A 26,024-nucleotide genomic window follows, 5' to 3' on the forward strand; every position below is an offset into this window, starting at 1 on the left:
CAGTGGAATATCTCCCTGGCACAAGGCTGGTGCTCTTCCCCCTGAAAAGGGCATCACCAGTCGGAAGCAGGCCCTCAGGCATTGGCAAACGTTTTGTTTAACATGTATAATTTCATTATATTTTTCATCGCTAACACTTGACTTCTTAAAATTCATACATGCTGGTAAGGATTTTAAAGTAATCAATACATCTTACTTACTATGGATTCCAAACTGTCCATCATCAACAGTGATGTCATTTTCTATAATTGAAGGGAGGGGAAACGGAAGGAAACTAGTTAGCATTCTTACCTTACACAGAGTCAAATGTCAAAATTAAACTATTGTATTTAAAATTTAGAAGGAAAAAAGTAGACAAAGAATAAGCATATTTATTGCAAAATTCTATTAAATGCATTCTAAAAGTTTGGTTTTCTTGCAGATTACACTATATTGCTAGTGTTCTGCATCGCTAGAATTCAAGAACCGTTTAGTATTATATATGTTGACGTTTAAGAAATGTTTCTTGAAAGCATACAAGCTTTTTTCTACAAAAAGCTTCTAAATCAAGTTAGTCACAATTAAAATGCTTATTCTGTGCATCTGATTGAATATCTTGTTTCAGGGAAATGGGTCTAAGTGTTTCTTCACTTTTACCCTACTCAAAAAGGTTATAAAAGCAGGAAACTCAGGAAGTATGCAAACTCGCCGGCATAACCATAACTATTCATAGCTATAAAAAAAAAAAAAAACAAAAAAACCTAAAATAATCAACCTTTGTTTCTCAAAATTTGACTTCATAATATTTTTCCAATAATGCCATTAGCCTTTTGTAAAAAGGCACCACAATTCTGCCCTCAATCTTTAATAGTCATTAAACAACAACAACGTTTTGTGGTGTAATGACAAGTTTTCTATCAGCATTAACAGGCTGACATTTGTGTGATAAAGGACAAAAGTTTTATTTTTTCTATGAACTTGCAAAGAGTTTTCACACAGCTCTAGATCGCCAATATCCAGGTTTTACTAGATCAAGAAAGTACTTTTTCTTTAAAAAGACTCTTTATAAAAACAAACAGAGCTGCTATATTAAATAAATAGATCCCTGGGAAGTTCATTTACATATTAAAAAGAAGTAAGTTCTTATCTCATTACATTTATTAGTACTTTAGCTTTCCTAGGTAATAGATTATACATTTTAAATAATCACCCAAGAACTCACAGGACCAGTGTATTTTTTTCAGTGACTACAGGGTTAAAAAGAATAAAATTGAATATTACTTAAAAATTCAAAACTATTCAGAGTAAGGTAAACAAATGTATTAGAGACAAAGTTCAGAGGGTGGAATATAGACCAGAATATTAATTGCTGACCAATATACAGAAAAAAACAATTTGCTGTAGGAACAGAAATCCTTAACTACTCTAATTCACAAACTAACTAGTAAGCAACAGTAATCCCTTATGGTACACATGAGTAGTCCTAACAAATATTTAAATAGAAGATTCTAACTAAAGGGTCCACTCTCTCCAGGAGCCAGAAGGTATTTAATCTATGTAGAATGAACTAATACAGGTTTAGGAAACACTGGCCTTCTGATATATAGAGAAAAATATATGTAGAAAAGTGCCATCCTATGGCTAATAAAGAGATCTGAACTACACTCAATGAATGACTTCAATCACTTTTTAAAAAGAAAGTTTGGATTTCAGAAAACTCTTAGGAACTTAATCAAGTTTGTATCATATGTCCCTACAACAAAGGGGGATTTCTGGTATTTACAGTTAGAAAAAAAACTCCATCACCTTGAATTATGTTACTATCGTTGTTAGCAATATTTACTTAAAATGCCCACTTACTGGGATTAAAGATTAAAGTCCTCGAAGTCTACTACTTAAACGTCATATGAACAAGGATAAGGGTATGTTCACATCCTCCCCTTCTCCATTCTTCTTTTAAAAATGTAAGTATGGATCCTCAGTCTCAAAGAGTGACAAACATCAAAAAGTTATGCTAACTCCAATTGAAATAGAAATAGGCAAAAGACAACACTTAGGAAACAACTTCAAATCCATTGCTTTTTTAAAAGCAGTTGCTCAGAGTTTAAGATTTGACAATTTTAAAGTTTTGAGAATGAGGTCCATGATGTATAAAGAAATTTTTTTTTACCTGCAACACAGTACTAAATTTAAATATTGTAAAGCTATAAATTGTTGTCAATCCCACTAAACCAATGTGCAGCATATTAGTAATCTTATGCATATGCCTCAAACAGATGCAATTGATGCCCATACCTAAAGGGGTTATTGATCGTGGATGTAGATGAGTCTCCCACTTGTGAACTATGACTTGGCAGGGACCATCGACAGTCTGTAATTTAAAAGTTAAATGTCTGCAATAATCTCTTACGTTATATCTGATATTCTACCCACAATGCCACTTTGGGTGCTTATGATCTCAATTTATATGCTATAGAATAAGAAAAGATAAGGCTTGCTTCTTACCACTGAGACTGCTGATGATACAATTTGAAGAGTCAGGTCACACTATGACAAACTGACAAATTCAGATTGGGAGCAGAGAAATTGGATGGAACTATTAAATCCTCAGCATTTATAGCTACTTTATTGGAAAGTTATGCTTTCCAACAAGAAAATAATTCTCACTGAACTCAGGTTTTTGTTTTAATTTGTGGTACTGCAATAGTTATTCAGATAACTAATGCTAACTATATTACTTAAATGTATTCCTTCAGGTAGGGTTCTAACTCATCTAAACACAAGGGGGGGGTGTGTCTTTTTTTTTTTGGTTTTTGCAGTTGAAAGTTTGAAAAAATATCTATTTTATTTGGTGAGGAACTCAGACTGACACAAAAGTGTTTTGACTGTGGCAGAGAGTCTGCTCTTCCGCATTACCTCATTAAAATTCAAACAGAAGATGATCTGAATTTGGTTCACTGCCACAAAAAGGAATATAAAAATTTACTCTGCTTAAAAGGCATAGCAAAAGCATGAAGAAAGTGTTCACAATGCTCAAAGAGAGGCAGAGAGGTGCATCATTTTAACTGAACCATATATCCATATTAAATATTTTACATATAGACTATTCCTGGGGAAAGGGGAGTGTATTCATAGAAGGATCCACAGAATAGGGATGAAGATGCCAGGGCAGAAGACTAAGAAATCCCATAACAAAATACGCTTCTAACTTTATACACAACAAGCTATCAGTGAAGTCCTTTGTGGTTAGTTTTGGTTGGACCAAGATTAAATTTGTGGGTCTCCCCCCAAATTTTGCCAATTGTAGGGGGGCAATATTTGGTTTTAGTGAATCTGGTAGAAAGTCAATTAGATATTGAGAACAAGGATTGTTTCTCTGTTGTGAGGATCAACAGAACTTTAAAAATGTTTCCTAAGTTAGAGCTTATAGTGAATCATTTGGCTGGCTGCAGAAGCAGGAACAGACTTTGTTGGGCCCAAGACTCTGGATAATCTGTACTGATTGGACCTCTTAATGACTAACGTTATTTTTCTGCCTTTTTTTCTTAAATTATCTACTTACCCTATCAATACATGGTTACCATTTTCTACAGAAAGTGCTGTTAGCTATCTGCAAGGTTCACCATCCTGGTATTTTTGGCTAAGATCCACTCTAGATTTTATCAAGTCTACATTGTGTCCCTTCTCTTACAAAGCATCACAAGCTCCAACACCACTTTTGTCTCAGCAGAGTTTAAAAAAAAAAAAAAAAAAAAAAAAAGACAAACATTAAATTTGTTTCGGATTAACAGAAACAACTTAATTTTCTGATTTAAAAAAATGGACAATTCAGTCAAGCTTAAAATCCAATAGTAATAATCAAAGTATCTGAACACTGTGAATGTTTATGGCTCAGTATCTTTTTTTTAGCACCAGCTAGGACTTCCTGATATTATGTCAAGGATATGCCATCTATTAATGTTTTTGAATTAGGTGACCCCAAAAGCCAAGGATTTAAAAGCATTTAGTAAATTTAGGCTTGATCTCTGTAACACTGCTAAAAACAAATTCAAAGTTCCCATTTAGCTTAAAGCTGCATATACCCCACCCAAAGCCACTTCATGCAAAATGCATATCCAAAGTTATCTAGCACTTGATGCTTTAAAAGGTAGAATACATCTAGTTATAACACAAGATTAATATTACATCATTAATCTCTCTTTTGGTAATGTTATGCTAATTAACAGTACAGAGAGAGAGAGCGATCATAATTGCAAGGATAAAAGAGAGGGAAAGGGAAAACAGAACTGTCTAAAATATGAGTAAGTTGAAAAGAATGTGAAGTCAAGTTTCTTCCCTGTTTTCTTATAACAGACCCACATGCTTTTGGCTGACACACACTCTCTGGATTCCCATAATGAAAACTTTGCCTGCCAGCAAAGAGGCAGGTGCCCACAGCTGCTCCGATCAAGTAGGCTAGTGACCTCTCCAAAAGCTAAAACAAACAATGATAGCAGGGTATGAACAAAGGAAGTCAGTCTCTGCCCTGAAGAACTCACCAATGGAATCTGTGCAAGTGTCATGCCAGATGCCTAAATGGGCATTGCACATGCACACCATAAGTCCAAGCAGGGCCAGCTCCAGGCACCAGCCTGGCAAGCAGGTGCTTGGGGCAGCCGCTCTGGAGAGTGGCGGCACGTCCAGGTATTCGGCGGCAATTCGGCGGACGGTCCCTCACTCCCGCTGGGAGCAAAGGACCTCCCGCCGAATTGCTGCCGCAGATGGCGATCGCGGCTTTTTTTTTTTTGGGGGGGGTGGGGGAGGCTGCTTGGGGCAGCCAAAACCCTGGAGCTGGCCCTGAGTCCAAGAGTCTCAAAATGGAACCTATGTGCCACATAAAAGCTGGGTAAGAGCACAAGGCAGCTGAATGCCTTAGAAAACTAAAGCAAGACTTAACGTTGCACTTTTGACAATCGATGTCCATCTACCTAGGTTTTTATACCACACTGATAGACAATATTGAGCACATCAACCAGCACTGGCACAGAATCTGAAAGCTCAAAGAGTAGCTGACTTCACAAGACACAAAGACTCGAGAACGCACATTTAAGTTACCTAACATAGAAAACACTAGGATAACTAGTTTTCAGTTACTGCTTGAAAATGTTTCAGGCAATGATTTAACACACAAATTGCTGCTGTAGCACAGTAAAGTGGAGAACCCCTTCGTTGCTAGCAGTTAGGCAGAAATTAGAAGTTGCTAGCCTGCTACTGACTGACAGCCAAAGGATTTTGCTAGGGTACTCTAATAGTAAACACACAGTAGGAACCCAAGATTCATCTTTGGAATGTTCATTACTAGAAAATTTTAAGAAAATACAAAGCTCTGTTAAAATCCCCATGAATATATCAAATGGTATTCTGCCAATATTTAAAAGTGGCTGAAGAGTGATGTCAAGTTTTCAAAGCTTTGCTACATCCATTGGTGGCTTAGTCACTGCATATTTCCTTGAAGGAAATTCTCTCAATGTGCAAGCTTATTTACTGGAAGGGAACAAATTAAATAAAGGCCAAGAGTTTATGTATTTTATTTATTCTGTATTCACCATAATGAGCTTTTTAAAATATACTTAATAGTATAGTATATTTAATTTATCTATGTATAATATACATGCATGATTTATGTTCCAAACAGGATTAGTTCCCCGCCCCCCCCAAACAACAGGTATCCAGAAGCAACCTGCTCAAATAAAGAACTTCGTAAAAATAGAAATAACTTTGAAGCAAAGTAGTCATAATAAGTGAGCATATCTTCAAAGACATATATGTGTGTGAAACAAAAGCTCACCTTGTACAAAATAGCAGAAATATCTAGACACCTTGCTTCAATAACTGTATGTAACCATTTGTTCAGAAAAATGCACAAGATACCTTTTGCAATAGCTTTCATGCATCTAGAATTCATTAAAAAGCTTTTTCCTTCTGCATGGAGGTGCTGCCTTTCATTAATGCACCCAATACATGCATTAATTGTACACAAATAATTCACGTTCATGAATTTTCATTTATATTTATAAATGGGGGGGGAAGATGACAGCAAAATGTAAGACAACCCAAGACAGTTACTAATTGGTATTAAATATTCATATTGGTTGTAACACAAATACTTCAGTATAAACTGTCCTTTTAATTTGACACTATATTTCAAAGTGAAATAAGACTGGTCAAAGGTACTACCCAAAATGACAATTTACAAGATTGAGGGAAAGGATTTTTCGGCTTATTTCTTCCTGAAGTTGAACACTGATTATAAAGCACCTTTTGCTGTGCTAAAATTTTCAGCTTCTCATTTGTATTAGTATTTTGTTTCTAGATAGATGGAAGTGGTCAGTTTCCTATGTCTATGATCTCTAGCTTAGCCAATATTCACATATATATCAATATGATGTTCTGATTCAAGCATATGAGGCACCCCTAGTTCATGAAGAAATGTGAAACAGAACTACTAACCACTTTACATATTTAAACTGGGTTTGTCTTTAGCATTTTTTATTCTAATGCATGTTTATAAATTTACAAACAAACATTATTATGGGACTATAGTAAAAAAGGACTTTTTCCAAAACATATTCAGAGATACTTAACCCCCTAATTTGTTTATTATATGAAGGATTAGCATATAAGTATTCAAGTGATTATTCACAGATAGATTAAAAGTTCAAGATATATGAAGTACCTTTCAGACCTTTACTAAATTTTATGTTAGTGTAACTGTACAGATAATAAGTTTCAGATTTAGAAGTTAACCAAGAGTACTAAATAAAACAGCAGGAAATATATAATACAGTCCAATGATTGAAAAGTGTTTTGAATCTCAAATTATATTAAAAACATAGCGCTTAGTATTACATTATTAATGTTTCATCTCCTTAGATTCTCTGTGTACCTGGTTCATTTGTGTTGCATCTTTTATTTTGTTCTTAAACTTGTCCATTCCACCCATGCAACTGATCTTTCCTATATCCATAAACAACTTAACTAAAAAAGGGACAAGCCACTAGAAAAGCATTTCTAGACACAAAAGCCAAATTTTATTAAAAAATTAAGTCAGGTGTTTATAACAAGGTGCAATTTAAAGTTTGCGGGTGGATAGTTATCTCACTATGGCTATTTATATGGGTTTTTATATACAGTAGCTATTTACTCTGCTATTCCATAAAATTCATACTTACCTTGGCAGCCTCTGCATCACACGGTACATAGAGCGTGCACGATACAGAGCACCTACTTAAAGAAACACACTCACCAATATATACTGTGAACTTTTGCAAATATTACAAGTGAAAAAATGTGTTTTACTAGCAAAAAATTTCTTGCCAATTTCTTTTAATCTAAGTGTGCTTTTTCCCCATTTGTTACTGCTTACATTTTAAATATTGGGATATGTGAACAATTAGAAGGGCACTATCCGATTTGTTAGGCCTAAAGACTAACCTACCTTGACAGGAGTACCAGTTTATAAATTTCTCACCCTGAAAAAAAAACCATCATTGCACCCTCTTCTTATGCCCCCAGAATATTTCACAAATATCTATTTTAAGTTTCAGTTTAAGATTGGTTAATTTCACATGCTGGAACTGATGAACTAACACTATCTTTTAGAGCATGTGTCAAATAAGCTAATGTTACAGAGAATTTTAATAATTTTTTCTTCAACTCAAGAAAGAATTTTTCCCAATCTCCAAAAAATGAAAACCAAGAACAGTCAATTTTTAGACCTATTAGCCACGAAATAATTTAAAATATTTGAGCTATACATAGAGGATGCATGATTCTGCAGCCCTTCTTCCATGTATTTACTTATTACTGAAGTCACATATAATTGATAATGAATTGGACCCAGGTGAAGAACTACAATATATTTGTAGACGTAATAGGTGCAAAAGACAGTTGGGTGGGTTTACTGGACCCCTTTTCTTCAGTATGGTGGATTCTAGGAAAATGCAGCTAAACATTAGCTGTTGGTTTTCTCCTACATGATCAGATCATCTCCTTGGAGCTCTCCTATCCTTAATCCCAAGAAGAGCTTGGTATCTACAGATGAATATGCTGCCTTCTAACTCCTACTCACATGAATCTTCAGTATGAAGCCACGTAAAAACTGCAGGTGTATAACTCATGCAAATGCCTACATAGGGACTATGGAAAATATTGGAATGCTCTCACTCTTTTTTGGCTTTTTTAAATGAAAGCAGTTAAGATGTAGCAACTCCACAAGAAAAGAGGCAGTTAACATTTAATGTTTTATCAAAAAAAAGTAAATATTAAAGACAGCCCAGTAAGGCAGAATTTCAGCATGTTTACCTAAATTACCAATAATTTTCTTCTGCTATTACACATTTACATTATTATGATGCAATATTCTTACCCTGTTTAATAAAGTTGTTGGCTTTTAATGATTACTTCTAGTGAGAACAGATAAAGATGACCTGCAGTTATGATGGATTTTGTATGTATTTAAGCTCTGCATGATCTTCATGCATTTTTATTGGAGGAACAAAAACCAGCAATTGTGGAGCAGGGCAGTAGGAATAACTAAAGTAACAAACTCCATTTAGTAACAGTAAGTTGTTGCAGACTAAGTTTGTGTCTATTTTATTATTTTGCTGGAGTCATAAGACCTACTCCTTATGAAGTTAAAGTATTACAGTAAAAACTAAATAAAACAGCTTAAAAAGTTATACATACCTTGGGTTCTAAGAAGCACCCTTTAAAATATCGATACTGAACAGCAACTCCTCTAGTAAGTTCAACAGTAGTTTTCCGTAACTCACTGCGGAAAAATAGTTTTAAGAAGTATTTGGTTACATGAAGGTTTTCAAAAAATTTTATCGTTAGCCCAAAACTAAAAGTTTTATAGAAACAGCTAAGTATACAACCATGGCTTTGGGAAAATATGATTTTACTATCAAAGTACATTTCTTGCGATCTTTTAAAAAAATCACCGGGGCTGTTTAGAAAAAGTTAGTCAAAGAAACAGATTCACAAATACACTACGCTAGCATTCTTGAAACTTGAATAGCAACATTGAATTTATGTAACAGCCCTCAAATGGTTTGAGGCTGAAAGCATTTTACAACATTTATAATGAAGTTGCAGTACAATTTTATTGCTACCACCATCTATTACACTGGTCTACAATTTTTGAGAAGTCGTCTACTTCAGAGATAAAATGTGCAATTTATTATGTATTTTGATGTGCTGAATTCAAATATGACAATTAAAACAACTGATTGGCTACTGTTTAAGATATTTAAGTTTTTACATTTTATGTCTATGCATATTGTGTAGATAGAGTTTTAATCATAAATTGTAAACCTAGGTTTTTTCATATGTTTATGGTTGCTTTACATGATAATATTTCACCTGTCCGGTTTATGTAACACTAAAAATCAGCAAAAGGGTTATATAAATAAACTTTATTATGAAACAAAAGGCAAAAAACTATTATGTACATAGTTTAGTTCTATTCAGTGTCTACTCGACGCTTCTTGGCTTCTCTCTTGTATTCATTAAATGGAACATCTCTTGTCACTGTCCAGCAATCGTCTGCTAGCATTGATGGGCTACATTTGCCCTGATAGCGTTTCTCCATTGTTGCAATGTCCTGGTGAAATCGCTCGCCGTGCTCGTCGCTCACTGCTCCGCAGTTTGGTGGAAAAAAATCTAGATATGAGTGCAAAAAAAAAAAAAAAAAAAAGTTTCTTTAGTGACATGTTGCAACCAAGCCTTTTGTATGCCTTGAGGAGGTTTTCCACCAACAACCTGTACTTGTCTGCCTTGTTGTTTCCGAGAAAATTTATTGCCACTAACTGGAAGGCTTTCCATGCCGTCTTTTCCTTGCCACGCAGTGCATGGTCAAATGCATCATCTCGAAGAAGTTCACGAATCTGAGGACCAACAAAGACACCTTCCTTTATCTTAGCTTCACTTAACCTTGGAAATTTTCCACAGAGGTACTTGAAAGCTGCTTGTGTTTTGTCAATGGCCTTGACAAAGTTCTTCATCAGACCCAGCTTGATGTGCAAGGGTGGTAACAAAATCTTCCTTGATTCAACAAGTGGTGGATGCTGAACACTTTTCCTCCCAGGCTCCAATGACTGTCGGAGTGGCCAATCTTTCTTGATGTAGTGGGAATCTCTTGCACGACTATCCCATTCGCAGAGAAAACAGCAGTGCTTTGGGTATCCAGTCTGCAGACCAAGCAAGAGAGCAACAACCTTCAAATCGCCATAAAGCTGCCACTGATGTTGGTCATAGTTTATGCACCTCAAAAGTTGTTTCATGTTGTCATAGGTTTCCTTCATATGGACTGCATGACCAACTGGAATTGATGGCAAAACATTGCCATTATGCAGTAAAACAGCTTTAAGACTCGTCTTCGATGAACCAATGAACAGTCTCCACTCATCTGGATCGTGAACGATGTTGAGGGCTGCCATCACACCATCGATGTTGTTGCAGGCTACAAGATCAACTTCCATGAAGAAGAATGGGACAAGATCCTTTTGACGGTCACGGAACATGGAAACCCTAACATCACCTGCCAGGAGATTCCACTGCTGTAGTCTGGAGCCCAACAGCTCTGCCTTACTCTTGGGTAGTTCCAAATCCTTAACAAGGTCATTCAGTTCACCTTGTGTTAGGAGGTGTGGTTCAGAGGAGGAGGATGGGAGAAAATGTGGGTCCTGTGACATTGATGGTTCAGGACCAGAAGTTTCATCCTCTTCCTCGTCTGACTCAAGTGAGAATGATTCTGATGCTTGAGGAACCGGCAGTCCTTCTCCGTGGGGTACTGGGCATATAGCTGATGGAATGTTTGGATAATGCACAGTCCACTTTTTCTTCTTTGACACACCTTTCCCAACTGGAGGCACTATGCAGAAGTAACAATTGCTGGTATGATCTGTTGGCTCTCTCCAAATTATTGGCACTGCAAAAGGCATAGATTTCCTTTTCCTGTTCAACCACTGGCGAAGATTTGTTGTACAAGTGTTGCAGCATATGTGTGGGGCCCACCTCTTGTCCTGATCTCCAATTTTGCAGCCAAAATAAAGGTGATAGGCTTTCTTAACCATAGTGGTTATACTGCGCGCTTTTGTGATGCAAAAGTCACTTCACCAAGTTATCTGCACTGTTCACACAAAGTATGAGGCATCTCTGCTCACTTTGGCTAAACAGAAATGTGTCCCTTTGCAAAATCAAACACTGACAAATAAGAGAGCACGACACTGTATGATTTCTAGAGCTGATATAGGGCAATTTGTTCAGCAGAGTGATGTAAGCTTCATTATGATTGCATCATCCATGACTTCTAGGAATAACATGATGCAATTCATATCATGTATGACGCAATACCAGCTTCAGATTGCATCAGTCATTGTTTTGCCTAAAAAGCAAGTACTGTCCAAACCCAGTCACAGATTTATTCATAGATCCAGTCAAAGATGTATTTTAGTCATTTCTGGTTTAAATTGAGATCCCTTCCCTTTATAACTCACTTATCCTCCGCCATTCCCAAGTCAAGGGTCGTATATACTGACCCAATAGCATATCTTGAAAACTAGAGCCAATCAACAATTTTAAGCATCATTTTCGTTCTCAGTGACCCAGAATTAGTAAAGTTTGACTACATTTATTTCAGAAGCATTTTGGCTGTAGAGCAGTGCTATCAATGCTGCAGTAGTGATTCAGCCATTTAGAAAGAGGCCACATCTAGAGTGTTGTGGTAATACAAATATGCAGCATTGTCAGCTTTTCCATTAAATATAAGAAGCTTTGAAACTTGATTGTGATCTCAGACATAACTGCATGTTCTCATACATCTTGAGAAATAAACTACATGTAAAATCACAAAAAGTTCTCTTCTAGTTGACTTAATTAAGCATACATCAAGTAAAATAAAATACATAGCACTTCTATTGTGCCTTTCATCTGTAGATCTGAGGTGCTTTACAAAGTAAGGGAAAAAAATTCTCCATTTTACAGATAGGGGAAAATGAGAAACAGTTAAATGAATAAGGTCACACACAGTCACTGGCAGAGTTAGAAACAGATTCCATGCATGCTATTCCCCAAACCAAAGAAAAATAAGCAACATAGTGTAATTTTAAGAAAATGGTTGACTCTTTCTGCAGTATTTATTCCCATACTAAACGATTTAAAATGTATGCAACACAAGTGTTAGTGTTTGATATTCCCCCATTTACAGCTACACAAAAAACTTGCTCTTATTAAAGGTTTACAGTCACAGCAACAGAAGTTTTTAGTGCAGATCATCCATAACAGCACTTTAAAGAAGGTTTTGCAAGTGTACTGCTGAGCAGTGCTACCACCCCACTCCAGTATGTGATATCACTCAGAACTGGAAAAGCACATGTGTAAGTTACAAATTCTATTACATTAGTAAACATCTTTTTTCTAAAAATGCTTTCCAAATGATCAAGCAATGGAGAGACCTGATTAGATAAACATGTTTTATGAAGTGTGTATAGTTTTTAGAATTTTGAAATCAGTATCAAAATGCAAGTATTAGATCAGTATTTTTATTACTAAAAGCTTACCCATGAGTCTGAAGGACCACTGCAGTTTGAGGATTCCAGTTTCCTAAAGCGCTGCAACTCCCACATATCGCAAAAACCTCTCCTAGGAAGATAATCATCATAATTATTTGGACTTGTCTTCAATTAGAAAGGGCATTCTACACAGTGGTTGAAGGGATTTAAAAACTTGTGATATATGAAAGACATCAATCCAGCCCTCTTCATTATTTTTGTTTCACAAAGGATATTTTACTACAGGACTGTGACCATGCTTCCAATTTCATCCCCATCTTCACCTCCAGTTTACAGATGGGCAGGTCCATCAACAGTCACTGCTAAATAACAGGGACAACCACACAAATGCTTCTGCAGACAATGGTACAGGTAGATTCCGAAGCATAGATGCTTAATGCCAAGTCAGTTTCCTGGAAATTCATTTCAAATACCTAATGGTAGCTCAAGCAGAATTTTACACTCAATTGTTAGCAACTAATTTGTTGTTTATTTTTAAGTCTCTCAACTGGTGTCAACAAACAGGAAAGCAGTGATAAAAGAGCAGGCTGCTAATTTATTTTGGCATTTTCAAACTGGAATACTTGACTTTTCAACCTTAATCTTGTTCTTTTAGGTTTTTTATGTTTATATGAATAGAAAAGCAACGCACAAAATTAATGGTTGTGCATATGTACATTATACATGCATTAAAAGGATATGCAACAGGGGCAAGTTAACAAAAGCATTAACCCCTTGGGACCTTAACATTCAGAACCTCAAGAATTTTCTCCTGGATTACTTGAACTGCACAACTTGAACGTTCTTCCTTTTCTTGATGTTAAAACAGTACTTTTGGAGGTTTGGGGGGTTTTGTAGTCTACAGAGTGAGCATTGCCTCCTGCCCCTCATGCAAAGTGTCCCACTTCAGAGCAGTAGTCTACACACACAAGAACACAGAAATTTTAACACAGTGATGGGGTTTCATTTGGCTCTGCTGCAAGTTTTAGCAGAAGCTCACTGAGCTTTGCCCTCTACTCACCACCTCCACCTCCCTCCCCAAAACTCCTATAAAAAGTACTACCCCCTTCATTAAGAACAATTTGCATGCAAAAGTTTCAAATGTCAGTCATTTCTACTAGAACTGTTCCTAAAAAGTAAAGACAGGATTAGAATTTGTTTTACCCTCACTAAAAACTGAATTGTCTTAATTTCACCTTTGGGCTGAGACCAAACATGCAGCATTTTTAGCCCAAAAGGAAAATAGTTCTTTAATTTCAGAAAACATGAGCATCAGAAAAATGGGATTAATGAAGACTAACCTACCTGTTATGACAATGGGCTAGGTATTTTCAACTATTAAACTTGAACCAATCTTACAGAGACACAGGAAGCCTTAATAAAAGCTGTGAACCTCTGACACTATATCTGACAGCTATTTCAAATTCTCATACTGGGAAAGAATATATTGCAGCTTGGAGGTAGATGCAAAAAACTTACAACTTTAAAAAGGATGTTACCAAGTTCGTTCAGTCCCAGTAATAGTAATTATTCGTCCCATTTAGTATTTTGCCAATCAAATTTTGCATCAATATTTTCTTTAAAATATTAAAAAGAAAAAAACAGAACACAGACCTACTTTATACTCTCCATTGTAAACCTACAATGGCAGATGGGCAATATGACAATGCACTTACTACGTAACTGGTGCACACAAAATCAATGCAAGTTGGGTGCTATTCTTTAAAAAAACGAGCTACAGCAAAGATTTGTTTAGCACCACACAGCTATAAAGGCAAGAGATTCCAAACTAGAATTAGAGGGGTAGCCATGTTAGTCTGAATCTGTAAAAAGCAACAGAGAGTCCGAAGAAGTGGGCTGTAGTCCACGAAAGCTTATGCTCTAATAAATTTGTTAGTCTCTAAGGTGCCACAAGTACTCCTGTTCTTCTTTTTTAGAGAGTCCTGTGGCACCTTTGAGACTAACAGAAGTATTGGGAGCATAAACTTTCGTGGGTAAGAACCTCACTTCTTCAGGTGCAAGTAATGGAAATCTCCAGAGGCAGGTATAAATCAGTGTGGAGATAACGAGGTTAGTTCAATCAGGTAGGGTGAGGTGCTCTGCTAGCAGTAGAGGTGTGAACACCAAGGGAGGAGAAACTGCTTCTGTAGTTGGATAGCCATTCACAGTCTTTGTTTAATCCTGATCCGATGGTGTCAAATTTGCAAATGAACTGGAGCTCAGCAGTTTCTCTTTGGAGTCTGGTCCTGAAGTTTTTTTGCTGTAAGATGGCTACCTTTACATCTGCTATTGTGTGGCCAGGGAGGTTGAAGTGTTCTCCTACAGGTTTTTGTATATTGCCATTCCTGATATCTGACTTGTGTCCGTTTATCCTCTTGCGTAGTGACTGTCCAGTTTGGCCAATGTACATAGCAGAGGGGCATTGCTGGCATATGATGGCATATATAACATTGGTGGACATGCAGGTGAATGAGCCGGTGATGTTGTAGCTGATCTGGTTAGGTCCTGTGATGGTGTTGCTGGTGTAGATATGTGGGCAGAGTTGGCATCGAGGTTTGTTGCATGGGTTGGTTCCTGAGTTAGAGCTGTTATGGTGCGGTGCGTGGTTGCTGGTGAGAATATGCTTAAGGTTGGCAGGTTGTCTGTGGGCGAGGACTGGCCTGCCTCCCAAGGTCTGTGAAAGTGAGGGATCATTGTCCAGGATGGGTTGTAGATCACTGCTAGCAGAGCACCTCACCCTCCCTGATTGAGCTAACCTCGTTATCTCCACACTGATTTATACCTGCCTCTGGAGATTTCTATTACTTACATCTGAAGAAGTGAGGTTCTTACCCACGAAAGCTTATGCTCCCAATACTTCTGTTAGTCTCAAAGGTGCCACAGGACACTGTTGCTTTTTACAAACTAGAATTGTTATAGTAGATTAATATTAAGGTAAAAACATTTGGAACACTCTTAAAATACAGCAGATTTCATTTAAGAGCAATATTAGTAACTTCCAGTTAATAGCAACATATTGCTGGAAACCAATCCCACCTCATTAACATCAATGTTAATGGGATTTGGGTATCAGCAACAGCATGCTGCTTATTAGCAACATTTGGGGGGAGGGGGAGATAAATGCACCATCTGAAAGCAGGTTTGCAGGGCTGCAGCCCCACAAGGAACACTGGGATGTGCCAAGCACCCTCTGCGGACAGGATTGCAAGGCTGCAGCCAGGGAAGGAAGTGCTGTAGTGCTTAATCTGTGCCAGGGCTTAACAGTGCTGAGCCCCCGCACCTCTGGGCTTGCCACATCAGATATGAAAGTTAAAAAAATGGCTTGAGCTCCAGCATTACAAATTAAGCCCTGAAGTGCTGGGATATGCCTTTCTCTGGCTGCAACCCCACAAGTCTGCCTGGGGCCAGTGCTCAGTCCATCCCAAAGGTTCTTTCTTTCTGTGATTGCAAACCTGTCTGCACATAGGCCCTGCATAAGCAGTAAGGGGCTGTGAGAAGAGCCACAGCAGGGAGTGGGGCTGCAGCCTGGCTGCATGGTACCTCTCCCTACGCCCTTCCAGAAGATTGCAGCAGGAAGGAAGTGCTGGGAAGTGTTGAACCCCAATCACCAGAGAGCACAAGGAGATGTACAGTGCAGCTCCATGGGTCTCCTGTGCTCCTGCTGCCCATGGAAGCACGGTTGCAGCACCCCTCCTCACTGCTGTCCTCTACACAGGCAGGCTTGTAGGGCTGCAGCCAGGAATGGCACATCCCAGCGCTTCTTCCCCTGGCTACTGCCTTGCAAACCTGCCTTCCATTTTTCAGCAACTTCTGGATAAGAGCAACTTTTTTCTGGCAACTGTGGGGTTGCTAGTAAGTCGACTCTACCTAGCAGCTTTTAGCAAGTTTTTAAAGCATTTAAGTAGTTCAAGGCCTGGCTTATTCTGAGGAGAAAAAAAAAACAAAACAAAAAAAAAGAAACCACCACAGATCTGTCCCACATGCTCATTACAGATACCATGTCTCTTGTCTTAAGAGTAAAAGTAAAGTCTGTGTACTGGCCAATCTCTAGACTGGATAATTATAGTCTGCCTCTCTAAATTCCCCTGCAGTTTTATTTAGCAATATTCTTCATTCCTTGTCCTAAAGGTGTGAAGGTCTGGCAATTGCTTAGCACACAGCAAGTCGCACCACACAGGTGGCTATATTTAAATGATAGAGGTAGTGATCCCTTATGTACCTTCAGAAAGGTGTTGTGAGGCTTAATTAGTGTTTGTAAAATGCTGTAAAGTCCCTAGATGAAAGGCACTAGCGAAATGCAAGTATATTATAAACTTGAATTGCTTAATGTTAAGAGCATTTTCAAGGTCACTGCAACGCTCCTTAGCTGAATACTGCAGAAAATAGTATTAAAAGTGTGACTAAAATACATATTCTCTCAATGCACTAGGCAAGGATTCTCATTTCATACATCACTTACTATTTATAGCTGTGATTTGACAAAATTCACACACACTATGGCTAGATAAGGAGGAAAAAAATATATAACTGCATAGAGAACTGCTGAAGCCTCTTGGAAAGTTTGTTTACATGTCCACAAGCCTGCTTCCTGCCTCTGCTGATACCCAAAGCACTTCTCCACTAGTAGCAGCAGAACAAAACTAAGGGCTGGTCTACACTGGGGGCAAAATTGATCTAAGATACGCAACTTCAGCTATGCTATTCACATAGCTGAAGTCGAAGTATGTTAGTTTAACTTACCTGGCCGTCCTTGCGGCAGCAAGTCGACCGCCGTGGCTCCCCCGTCGACTCCGCTTATTCCTCCTGCCGAGGTGGAGTACGGGTGTCGATTTGGGGATTGATTTATCGCGTCTCGTCTAGACGCGATAAATCAACCCCTGATAGATCGATTACTACCCGCCAATCTGGCGGGTAGTGTAGACGTGGCCTAAGAGCTGGTCTTCACATGACCTGCTAAATTGACTGCAGAGCGCTCTCCAGTCGACCCAGGTACTCCAGCTCTCCAAGAAGAGTGAGGGAAGTCGACTGGAGAGTGTCCCCCCTCAACACAGCGCAGAGAAGACAGCGCAGTAAGTCAACGTAAGCTATGTCATTATTCATGTAGCTGGAGTAGCGTCACTTAGGTCGACTTACCCCCGTAGTGAAGACAAGCCCTCATATCATGTCAGTATTGTGGGGCAACAGAATCCCCTTATGCCATCCACATTCTGTAGTTATTTGCCACAGAAAAGCTCCCCGCAAACCACTGACAGAAAAGGAATTAATTTTCTCTAGCCTTGTTGTTTACTGCTGCTATTGAAATTAGAAAAAAAATAAATCTTCTTACTCAACTCTGTTCTGCTAAGGACAGCAATGTCACAACTAGCTGCTTTAGAAATAACAAGCTTGTAACTACAGGAAGGAAATAAGCATCACAGCAGAAGCTTTTTTGGAGAGTTGTGGGTTTTTTGTTAGTTCTTTTTAATTTTTGCGAGTTTTCAGAATTCTACAGAAACTATGACATACAAGTAGAATCGTTTTTAAACGAAATACTTTCCGTGAGGCATCGAACAGTTCTTACAGACTGTGACAACTGGAATCATGGAGAGTCATTATTTTAAAAATACAAAAAATCAAAGACACTGCTCCTTATATATTCATATTGGGTTTCAGGTTCCAAATGCTGGACATTTTGCCTGTACAGCGGTTTAAAAAATTGCAAGTTTTTTTTTTCTGCTGGTAAAAGTATATTTTTGCCCTTCTGTCCTCGTATTCAAATATGGCTGAAACGTTTTGCTCAAATGCAACGGAAACTTATGCAACCAAATATTTGCCAATATTCATAATTCCATGTTCAGCTGTTTCTGCTGAGCAACAGCTACGGATGTATTTTATGTGAAATAAATGAATGCTACTTCAATCTTATTGCAAATTGAAGTTTTTGTAATAAACCGCAATTGGTTATTGGTAAATATTTGCACTTGAACGATCAACAAATGCTAGTGACCTTAGGTAAATTTTACCTTAGAAATTATCAAGATGTTGGCATTGGTTTCTGTCTCAATGCATATTTCTGTTTTAATGGTCTGTTACTTCTTTTCTTGTTACATATCAGAAGCTCAGTGTAATTTCAAACAAAAGATATAATTAATGCTTTTAATTTTGAACTAAAATGTGACAGAAAGTGTGTGTCCTAATTAGTTTTAACAGATGACTTGTGAAAAAGGCATCTATTATATAGTCATTATTTTGCCAATATCATTGTCGTAATAAACCATGTATGGTTGACTGTTTCCCTGTTTACTTCCAGTTTGTACTACTTCTTGTACTAATTACCGCCAAATAACATTTTTATATCAAAGAGCAGAATGATATATTGAACATTTTATTAAGTTGCCCCATAAGCTGCAGTAATATTGGCCTGCTACATTTCTTGCCGCCTCCTCCTACCATGCAAATGGTACCATTCAAAATGGCCCCTTTGAAATCACATGCTACAGAAAATAACGTCTCCCAGGCTCCTACCTGCCTCCTCTACAAGCTCTTTTCCCAGATTTTTTTTTTTTTAAATAAACTATCAGATTTTTGGTAATGGGATCTAGATTCATCCTTTTAAGCTGAAACTGGAACCCCTATGATAACCCATAATAAGCAAGAATTGCATTATCAGGTACAGCAAAAAGTACCGCAAAACAAGGGTATACCCAAGTGGCATCTTTGTAGCAACACAAATGCAGATTCCATGCATCTTCTACCTAATGACTAACTGCTTAAAGTAAGAAGTCATAAGAAGGTGTTTGACTGCTCTAGGATTGTCTACACTTACCAGGAGGATCGACAAGCAGCAATCGATGCATAAGCCGTCAGTTTAGTGGGTCCTCACTAGACCAGCTAAATTGACCACAGATCGCTCTCCCGTCGACATCGCATAGTGTGGATCCCACAGTAAGTAGGTCTAAGCTATGTCGATTTGAGTCACGCTATTCACATAACTCAAATTGCGTAGCTTAGATCGCATTTCCCCTGTAGTGTAGAAAAAGCCTCTGATTTGCAGCATGGAAGGAATGTAAAGGGACCAGTGGAACATCCTGAACACCTATTGAGTCCTCAACTTCACCAGCAGAGGAGGGGGAGAGAGCGCTAAGGTCCCACAAGTCCAAAAAAGGGAATTTTCCCTCTGATTTTAGCAGAGGGGAGCGAACAGTGCTTATTCATACCTCCACTGAGTTTGGCATAGCAGAGTATGCTCAATAAGAAGGGGAGGGGGGGCTTCTGGTGATGTTAGTGATTTATTATTGAATGGTTGCTGATGCCTTCTAGTGATTTATTAGAGTTGCTCACTGTGAATTTAAGCATTATAATACTGTATAAATAACAGTTGTGTATATACAGTTAGGTATTGCTATGCTGTTAAACATGGAAGCGTGTATGGTTAGGCTGACCAGGATGACTGAGAAGATGAATACCTTAGATACATTTGTGGCAAATCAGGGTAGATAAAAAATCAGTGATTTTTTTTATTTAAATCAGATTTTTTTGATAAAATGCTTTTTGAGGGAAAAACCTATCTAAAGATAGTTTTAATTAAGATATCTTTGAGCTATAATGTCTCATCATGGAATAGGGATTATAAATTCTATAGTATGAGACAATATATTCATGTAATGTTTAAGAAAAGTTTTGTAAATGAGTTCCAATAGTTCATGGATTAGTGACCTCATTTTATGGGGTCCGAGGGGCTTTATAGATTATTTAGGTTAATCTATCTACCCAATGGGACTCAATGCTCAGTCTAGAAGATACCATCAGAGATGCTTAGTTTTACAGTTCTCAAACTATGGATTTGTGTCTCCAGAGGTAACATGCCTGTTAACATAAATAAATAAATAAATAAAATAATGTATAGAAGTGAGAAATAACAGACCTCAACTCTATTATCTCTTTGCAAATGTGTGTACACAGAGTCAATCCCTTACCTCTCTCTAAAAGTGCAAAGTTTCAAAAAGTTCAACACAACAGAAGATTGTTGGGGGCAGAATAGATCTGGACAAGGAGAAGAAGTCTGGAGATAAATGTGAGAAGTTAGGGACATATGCTTGTTTTGTTAAAATATGTTTGCTGTTGAAGAAAAAAAATCCAGAATATTTAACGTTGTTGTTTTAATTAAATAAAACAATTTAAATGTCTGTCTGGTGATGTTCTCCTCCTAATACAGCAAGAAAATCCTCCAAATATTAATGATTAACCTGTTGAATTGGAGATAGTTCACCTCCCAATGACTTCATAAATATCTGCTTCAATAACCTTTGGTAAATGAAATAACCCATCTTTCATTTTCTGATATAGCTGTAAAACTAATCTGAAAAATTTTCAAAATAAAATCACTGTTTAAAAATATATAGTGTGTATCTTCTAAAAATGAAACCTACATCTCTCTCTGAGTTGTGAAGAATATGTATTAAGATAACAACCAACAAGAATGCACTTTTATGTAGAAAACCATGATTAAATCGAGTCTTCCTGAGTAGTGATTTTAGTCATGATTTAAATCAATCTGATTTAAATCAAATCCACCCTGTGGCAATCATATAATGACTCATGGAGGAAGCACTCTGGTTGTTTTAGATGCAGTCAACCACTGATTGGGGGTGGGGTGGGAGGGGGTTTGTGTGTGTTTTGTCTCTGAATTAGAGAAGGAGGTGAAAGATAGGAAAATCAAAGGAATAGCTACCCCGGTGTCTGCTTTTGGCTGGTAATGATTTAGGAAAAAAGTTGAAGGCAAAGATTGGATAACATCCCACTGGCTAGACAAAGACAGAGCTAACATCCCAAACCCAGCTAGACACAGATATTGGTTACATTTCCTTTCTGAGGTTTCAGAATACTGGATAAGATGGCACACTGTTCTGATCAAATATATCAACTTGTGTTCCAAACTCATTCAAAACATATGCTCTTGTTATATTTGGTTCAACAGGAGTCTTCTGCATACCTATGCACAAACTGAGGATTTTCCATATGCCTGCATATCTGAGGTCAGGATTAATGATAAATATTTCCATTTGATAAAGTAAGGTTATCACAAATACAATTCTAATTTTAAAGTATTCAGACTACTTCAGGGAGTATATCAAAATCTCTAGTATGCTAACATTTTTCAAACAAGTTATTAAGATAAAATTCATTCCCCAACTCTCTGCTAAAGAACAATTATTTTGTAAAGCTCCTCTTTACTGAGCCACCCTCCTGAACCTTGTCATCCCAGGTATCAAAATTATATGATTCTTTGCCCTCTAACTAAAATAAACAAATATTTTTAACTGTATGGCTTGAAGATTTTATTCTAGTTTTACAACATGCACACACAAAAAAGTATGACAAGTGTGATTTGTGTACCTTGTTCTAATGCTCCTCTTACTTCAAAGGTAACTTGAGATGAGGTCATACTTGCAGGTAATGACCTACGAAGTCTGAGGTCTCCTATTAAGAGGGGGGGGAAATAAAAGTATTTCAGTAACAATATACTGTCTCTGTAGCTGTCTCACTAAAAGCTAGGATATGAACTTCAATCATCTATAGTGGGGTGACCAAGTATTGGTGTTCTGAGTGTTAAACAGAAATAGTGAGATTGATATGTGCAACGACAAATAGCATTCATTCAGTATTTTTAGGGGAGGATTTCTCTAAAGCACTCAGCATTTGCCTAATTCTGCTCTCAATGAAATCAATGGGAGCTTTATCATTAGAGACAAACTTTCAATGGCCAATGGCTTTTCTATGGGTAAGCAGCTACCTCTTTACTTTTACTTAGGGTTGTCAATTTTGGTTAGATGTATTCCTGGAGATTTCATCACATAGCATCTTTAATTCCTGGAGACTCCAGGCCAATCCTGGAAGGTTGACAACCCTACTCTTGTTTTCAAAGCTACTCATGAAAAATGCAGACAAGCAGAAAACCAATTATGACTACACAACTCTAAAGCAAATATTTACAACCACCACCACCAAAAATCAAGCTTCCTTGGAAAGAGCATTTGCCTCAAAACAACATGGCAGCAATGAAAACATGGTGATAGTTTATATAAACTATTTTAATAACCGGGGGGGGGGGGGGAGAAAATCACATTTACTCAGAACTGCTATGACTGTTAAAATATTATCTATGCCTTATTGCCCTGCTGTAAACATGCAAAGTATTTTAGAGTTGAATAAAAGCCAAAATTTCTAGTGACAACACTGGCAGTCCTAGATAACTATGGCTTTGACACGTATAAGTTAAAATAATTTCCTTTTCCATTACTTATAAAATAATTATTTCAGAGTCAATAAAGGCCATAAAGTTTCTATATGTAAATAGTATGCACTGTATGTAAATGCACTACCAGCAGAATGCCAAATAATCCAAATGATTTGTGTCATAGAAATTTCTGTCCGGTACAAGATTTGAACACACAACTTCTGATACAAAAGCAGAAATTCTACTGACAAAGAAATCCTGTTGTACATTTTAATCCATCATTTAGGAAGAAGCAAAACAGAAATATGATGTCAAGAAATGATATCAGAATATGCCTGGGGTTTAAAATAGCAACACTAACATTAAAGGAAATTGCTTATCTTGTAAGTAGCTGGAAAATTAAATATGTCCCCGAAGATGAGTACTTACAACAATAGCCCACTTTGACCTTCTCGATATCAGTTTTGTTTTATTTGCTACCATAATAACACAACTTTGCAGCTGACATTAGCTTACATTGTCATCTCTTAAAAACACACAAACACAAGAAATAACTGAACTCTGTCTATATGCAGACTGTTCTTCCAGCCCAGTCATTTAACAGCAATTCTGAAGAATGAGTTCCTGAGAAAAGAAAGTGGAAAGGATCTGGGCATGTTTGCAATGGCACCGAGTTGTGTAGGTATTCTTTGTTTAGTGTTTTAATAAAGATTAGTTTGGGATGAAATATTTCAGTGCTGAAACCTGACAAAAAAAGGTCTCAGTCTAGGAGCAAGTCCCCCTCTCTACCCCCTCCCTCTAGGGTTGCCAGGCATCTGAATTTTGACCAGAACGCCCAGTCAGAAAGGGACCCTGGCAGCTCTGGTCAGCAGTGCAGCGGGGGCCCAGGACTAAGGCAGGCTCCCAGCCTGCCATAACTCTGTGTGGATCCCGGAAACAGCCACCAGGTCTCTGCAGCCGCTATATACATGGGAGGCCAGGAAGGCTCCACATGCTGTCCCCGCCCTGAGTGCTGGCTCTGCAGCTCCCATTGGCCAGGAACTGCGACCAATGGGAGCTGCAGGGGCGGCGCCTGCAGGTGCAAGGGCAGCATGCAGAGCCCCCCGGCTGCCCACGTGTCTAGGGGCTGCGGGGACCTGGCAGCCGCTTACCGGAAGCCACAGTAAGCGCCACCGGAACCCCACACCTGCTCCCGTACCCCAACCCCCTACCCCAGCACAGAGTCCCCTCCCGCACCCAAACTCCCTCCAGGAGCCCACACCACCCCCAACATCCCAACACCCTGCCCCAGCCCCCTCCTGCACCCCAAATCCCTCATCCCTGGACCCACCCCAGAGTCCACACCCCCAACCGTATCCCGCACCGCCTCCTGCACTCCAAACCCCTTGGCCCCCACCTGGAGCCCACTCCTGCACCCCAAACCCCTCATCCCCAGCCCCACCCCAGAGCCTGCACCCCCAGCCAGAGACCTCACCCCACACACACACCCTAGCCTCTTGCCCCAGCCCAGAGCCCTCTCCCATACCCTGAACCCCTCATTTCTGGCCACATCCCAGAGCCCTCACCCCCACCCTATGCTACAGCCCAATAAAAGTGAGTGAGGGTGGGGGAGAGTGAGCAGCGGAGGAGGGGGAATAGAACGAATAGGGGTGGGGCCTCAGAGAATGGGCGGGGCCTCATGGAATGAGCAGGGCAGAGGTGTTCCGTTTTGTGTGATTAGAAAGTTGGGAACCCTACCTCCCTCCCACATACCAACTGGTGATAAAAATGAAATGGACAACTAATCAGAAGTTTTCCATGCTCCCCACAGTCCTAGGACTAAGAAACAGCTTTTTTTTTTTTTTTTTTAAAGTGTTTTTAAGCTATTTACCCATTATGTGGAGTACTGCATTCTGGGTTTTTTGGGGAGAGAGAAAGCCAGCTGACTATTTTGTAAAGTGGCCACCATTCAAGCCAGGTAAATTTCCAAGGGAAATTTTAAACACACTGTACACTTGTTCCAGAAGTGACAGTGACACAATGGATTAGCTCTGGTTTACAGGTGTGTCATTTCTATTATGAAAATATGTTATGACATGACTGTTAAAAGTTAGCCCCTTCCATTAGGAGTCCAATCAACTGACAAGTTTAACAATTTACAATTTAAACTTCAACCAATACCTAATGAACTCCTGCACCCAGTAATTGATGTGCACAGGGAATAGTGTACAAACCCTGCAGTCATGAAGGAGACAAGGTAAGGATGGAATGAAAACTTAAATCTGGATTTTCTTGTTCATTTACATCATATCTGTATGACTAAAACAAAATATATTTAATAATTACATTGTTTAGTCCAATGTATTGCAATAAAAAGCACTTGAATTAAATATGGCCAAATAACTTCCCCAGGAACTGAAAAATTACTATCTATGAAAGTACCCTAGTTTGTAAATTTGACAAGTCCTCCTAATCCCTTCACATCACCTCTCCTTTTACTGTATTCTGGTCAAAAGAAGAGATGGGCACATGTGGAACAAAACATTAATTAAGGCAACCAGCATCGTTTCCTGTTTTCCAGCTCAGACGCAGCCCAAAGGATGGGGACCCCATGTTTCCTATCAGGGCTCCCGAGGAGACCCAGGAAGCACTGGGAGACAGCGCTGTCAGGGACTCATCGTGCTCCGAACCAGAGAGATGCCCCGACACTTGCTGGCTGCAGCTACCCAAGATCCGCCTCCTCAGTCTGAGAGCGGGTTACACAAGGTGAAGTGAAAGGCGATTTAAATAACCTCTTGGGGGCTCGTCATCGGCTCTGCGCCCAATCAGGGCCGTAAACAAAACCTCCCTGCACGAAACAGCTGCCTGGCCCGAGACCGCCCGGCTGCCCGGACAGCACCTGCCCCGATTGGCATCACCCTTCACCGCTTCCTCCGCAGTGCAGGGCGACTAGACACCGCAGCCTGCTCCAGCCCCACACACACCGCTCCCTGCCCACACCCCGACTGCTCCCGGCCCCTCTTCTCCCCCCCAACCCCCCCAGCCCTGCGCTTCCCCTCCTGCCCTCCCTGCCCACACCCCGACTGCTCCCGGCCCCTCTTCTCCCCTCCGCCCCCCCCAGCCCTGCGCTTCCCCTCCGCCCCCCCTGCCCACACCCCGACTGCTCCCGGCCCCTCTTCTCCCCTCCGCCCCCCCCCCCGGCGCCCTGCGCTTCCCCTCCTGCCCTCCCTGCCCACACCCCGACTGCTCCCGGCCCC

At 39.1% G+C, this 26,024-nt stretch overlaps 1 protein-coding gene across 1 annotated transcript in view; it reads right to left on the reverse strand.

Annotated features, from left to right (window-relative positions):
* Positions 1-26,024, reverse strand: part of GPCPD1 (glycerophosphocholine phosphodiesterase 1) — an 84,495-nt gene that overhangs the window by 44,204 nt on the left and 14,267 nt on the right. The window contains exons 2-6 of the mRNA XM_034764084.1: positions 21,948-22,031; positions 12,582-12,663; positions 8,707-8,791; positions 2,275-2,350; positions 201-242 (exon numbers count right to left, since the gene is read on the reverse strand). Of these exons, the coding sequence (XP_034619975.1) occupies positions 201-242; positions 2,275-2,350; positions 8,707-8,791; positions 12,582-12,663; positions 21,948-21,996 (334 nt within the window). The 5' untranslated portion in view covers positions 21,997-22,031. The remainder of the gene's footprint in view (positions 1-200; positions 243-2,274; positions 2,351-8,706; positions 8,792-12,581; positions 12,664-21,947; positions 22,032-26,024) is intronic.

The sequence above is a fragment of the Trachemys scripta genome, chromosome 3, assembly GCF_013100865.1.
Source record: "Trachemys scripta elegans isolate TJP31775 chromosome 3, CAS_Tse_1.0, whole genome shotgun sequence".
NCBI lineage: Eukaryota > Metazoa > Chordata > Testudines > Emydidae > Trachemys > Trachemys scripta.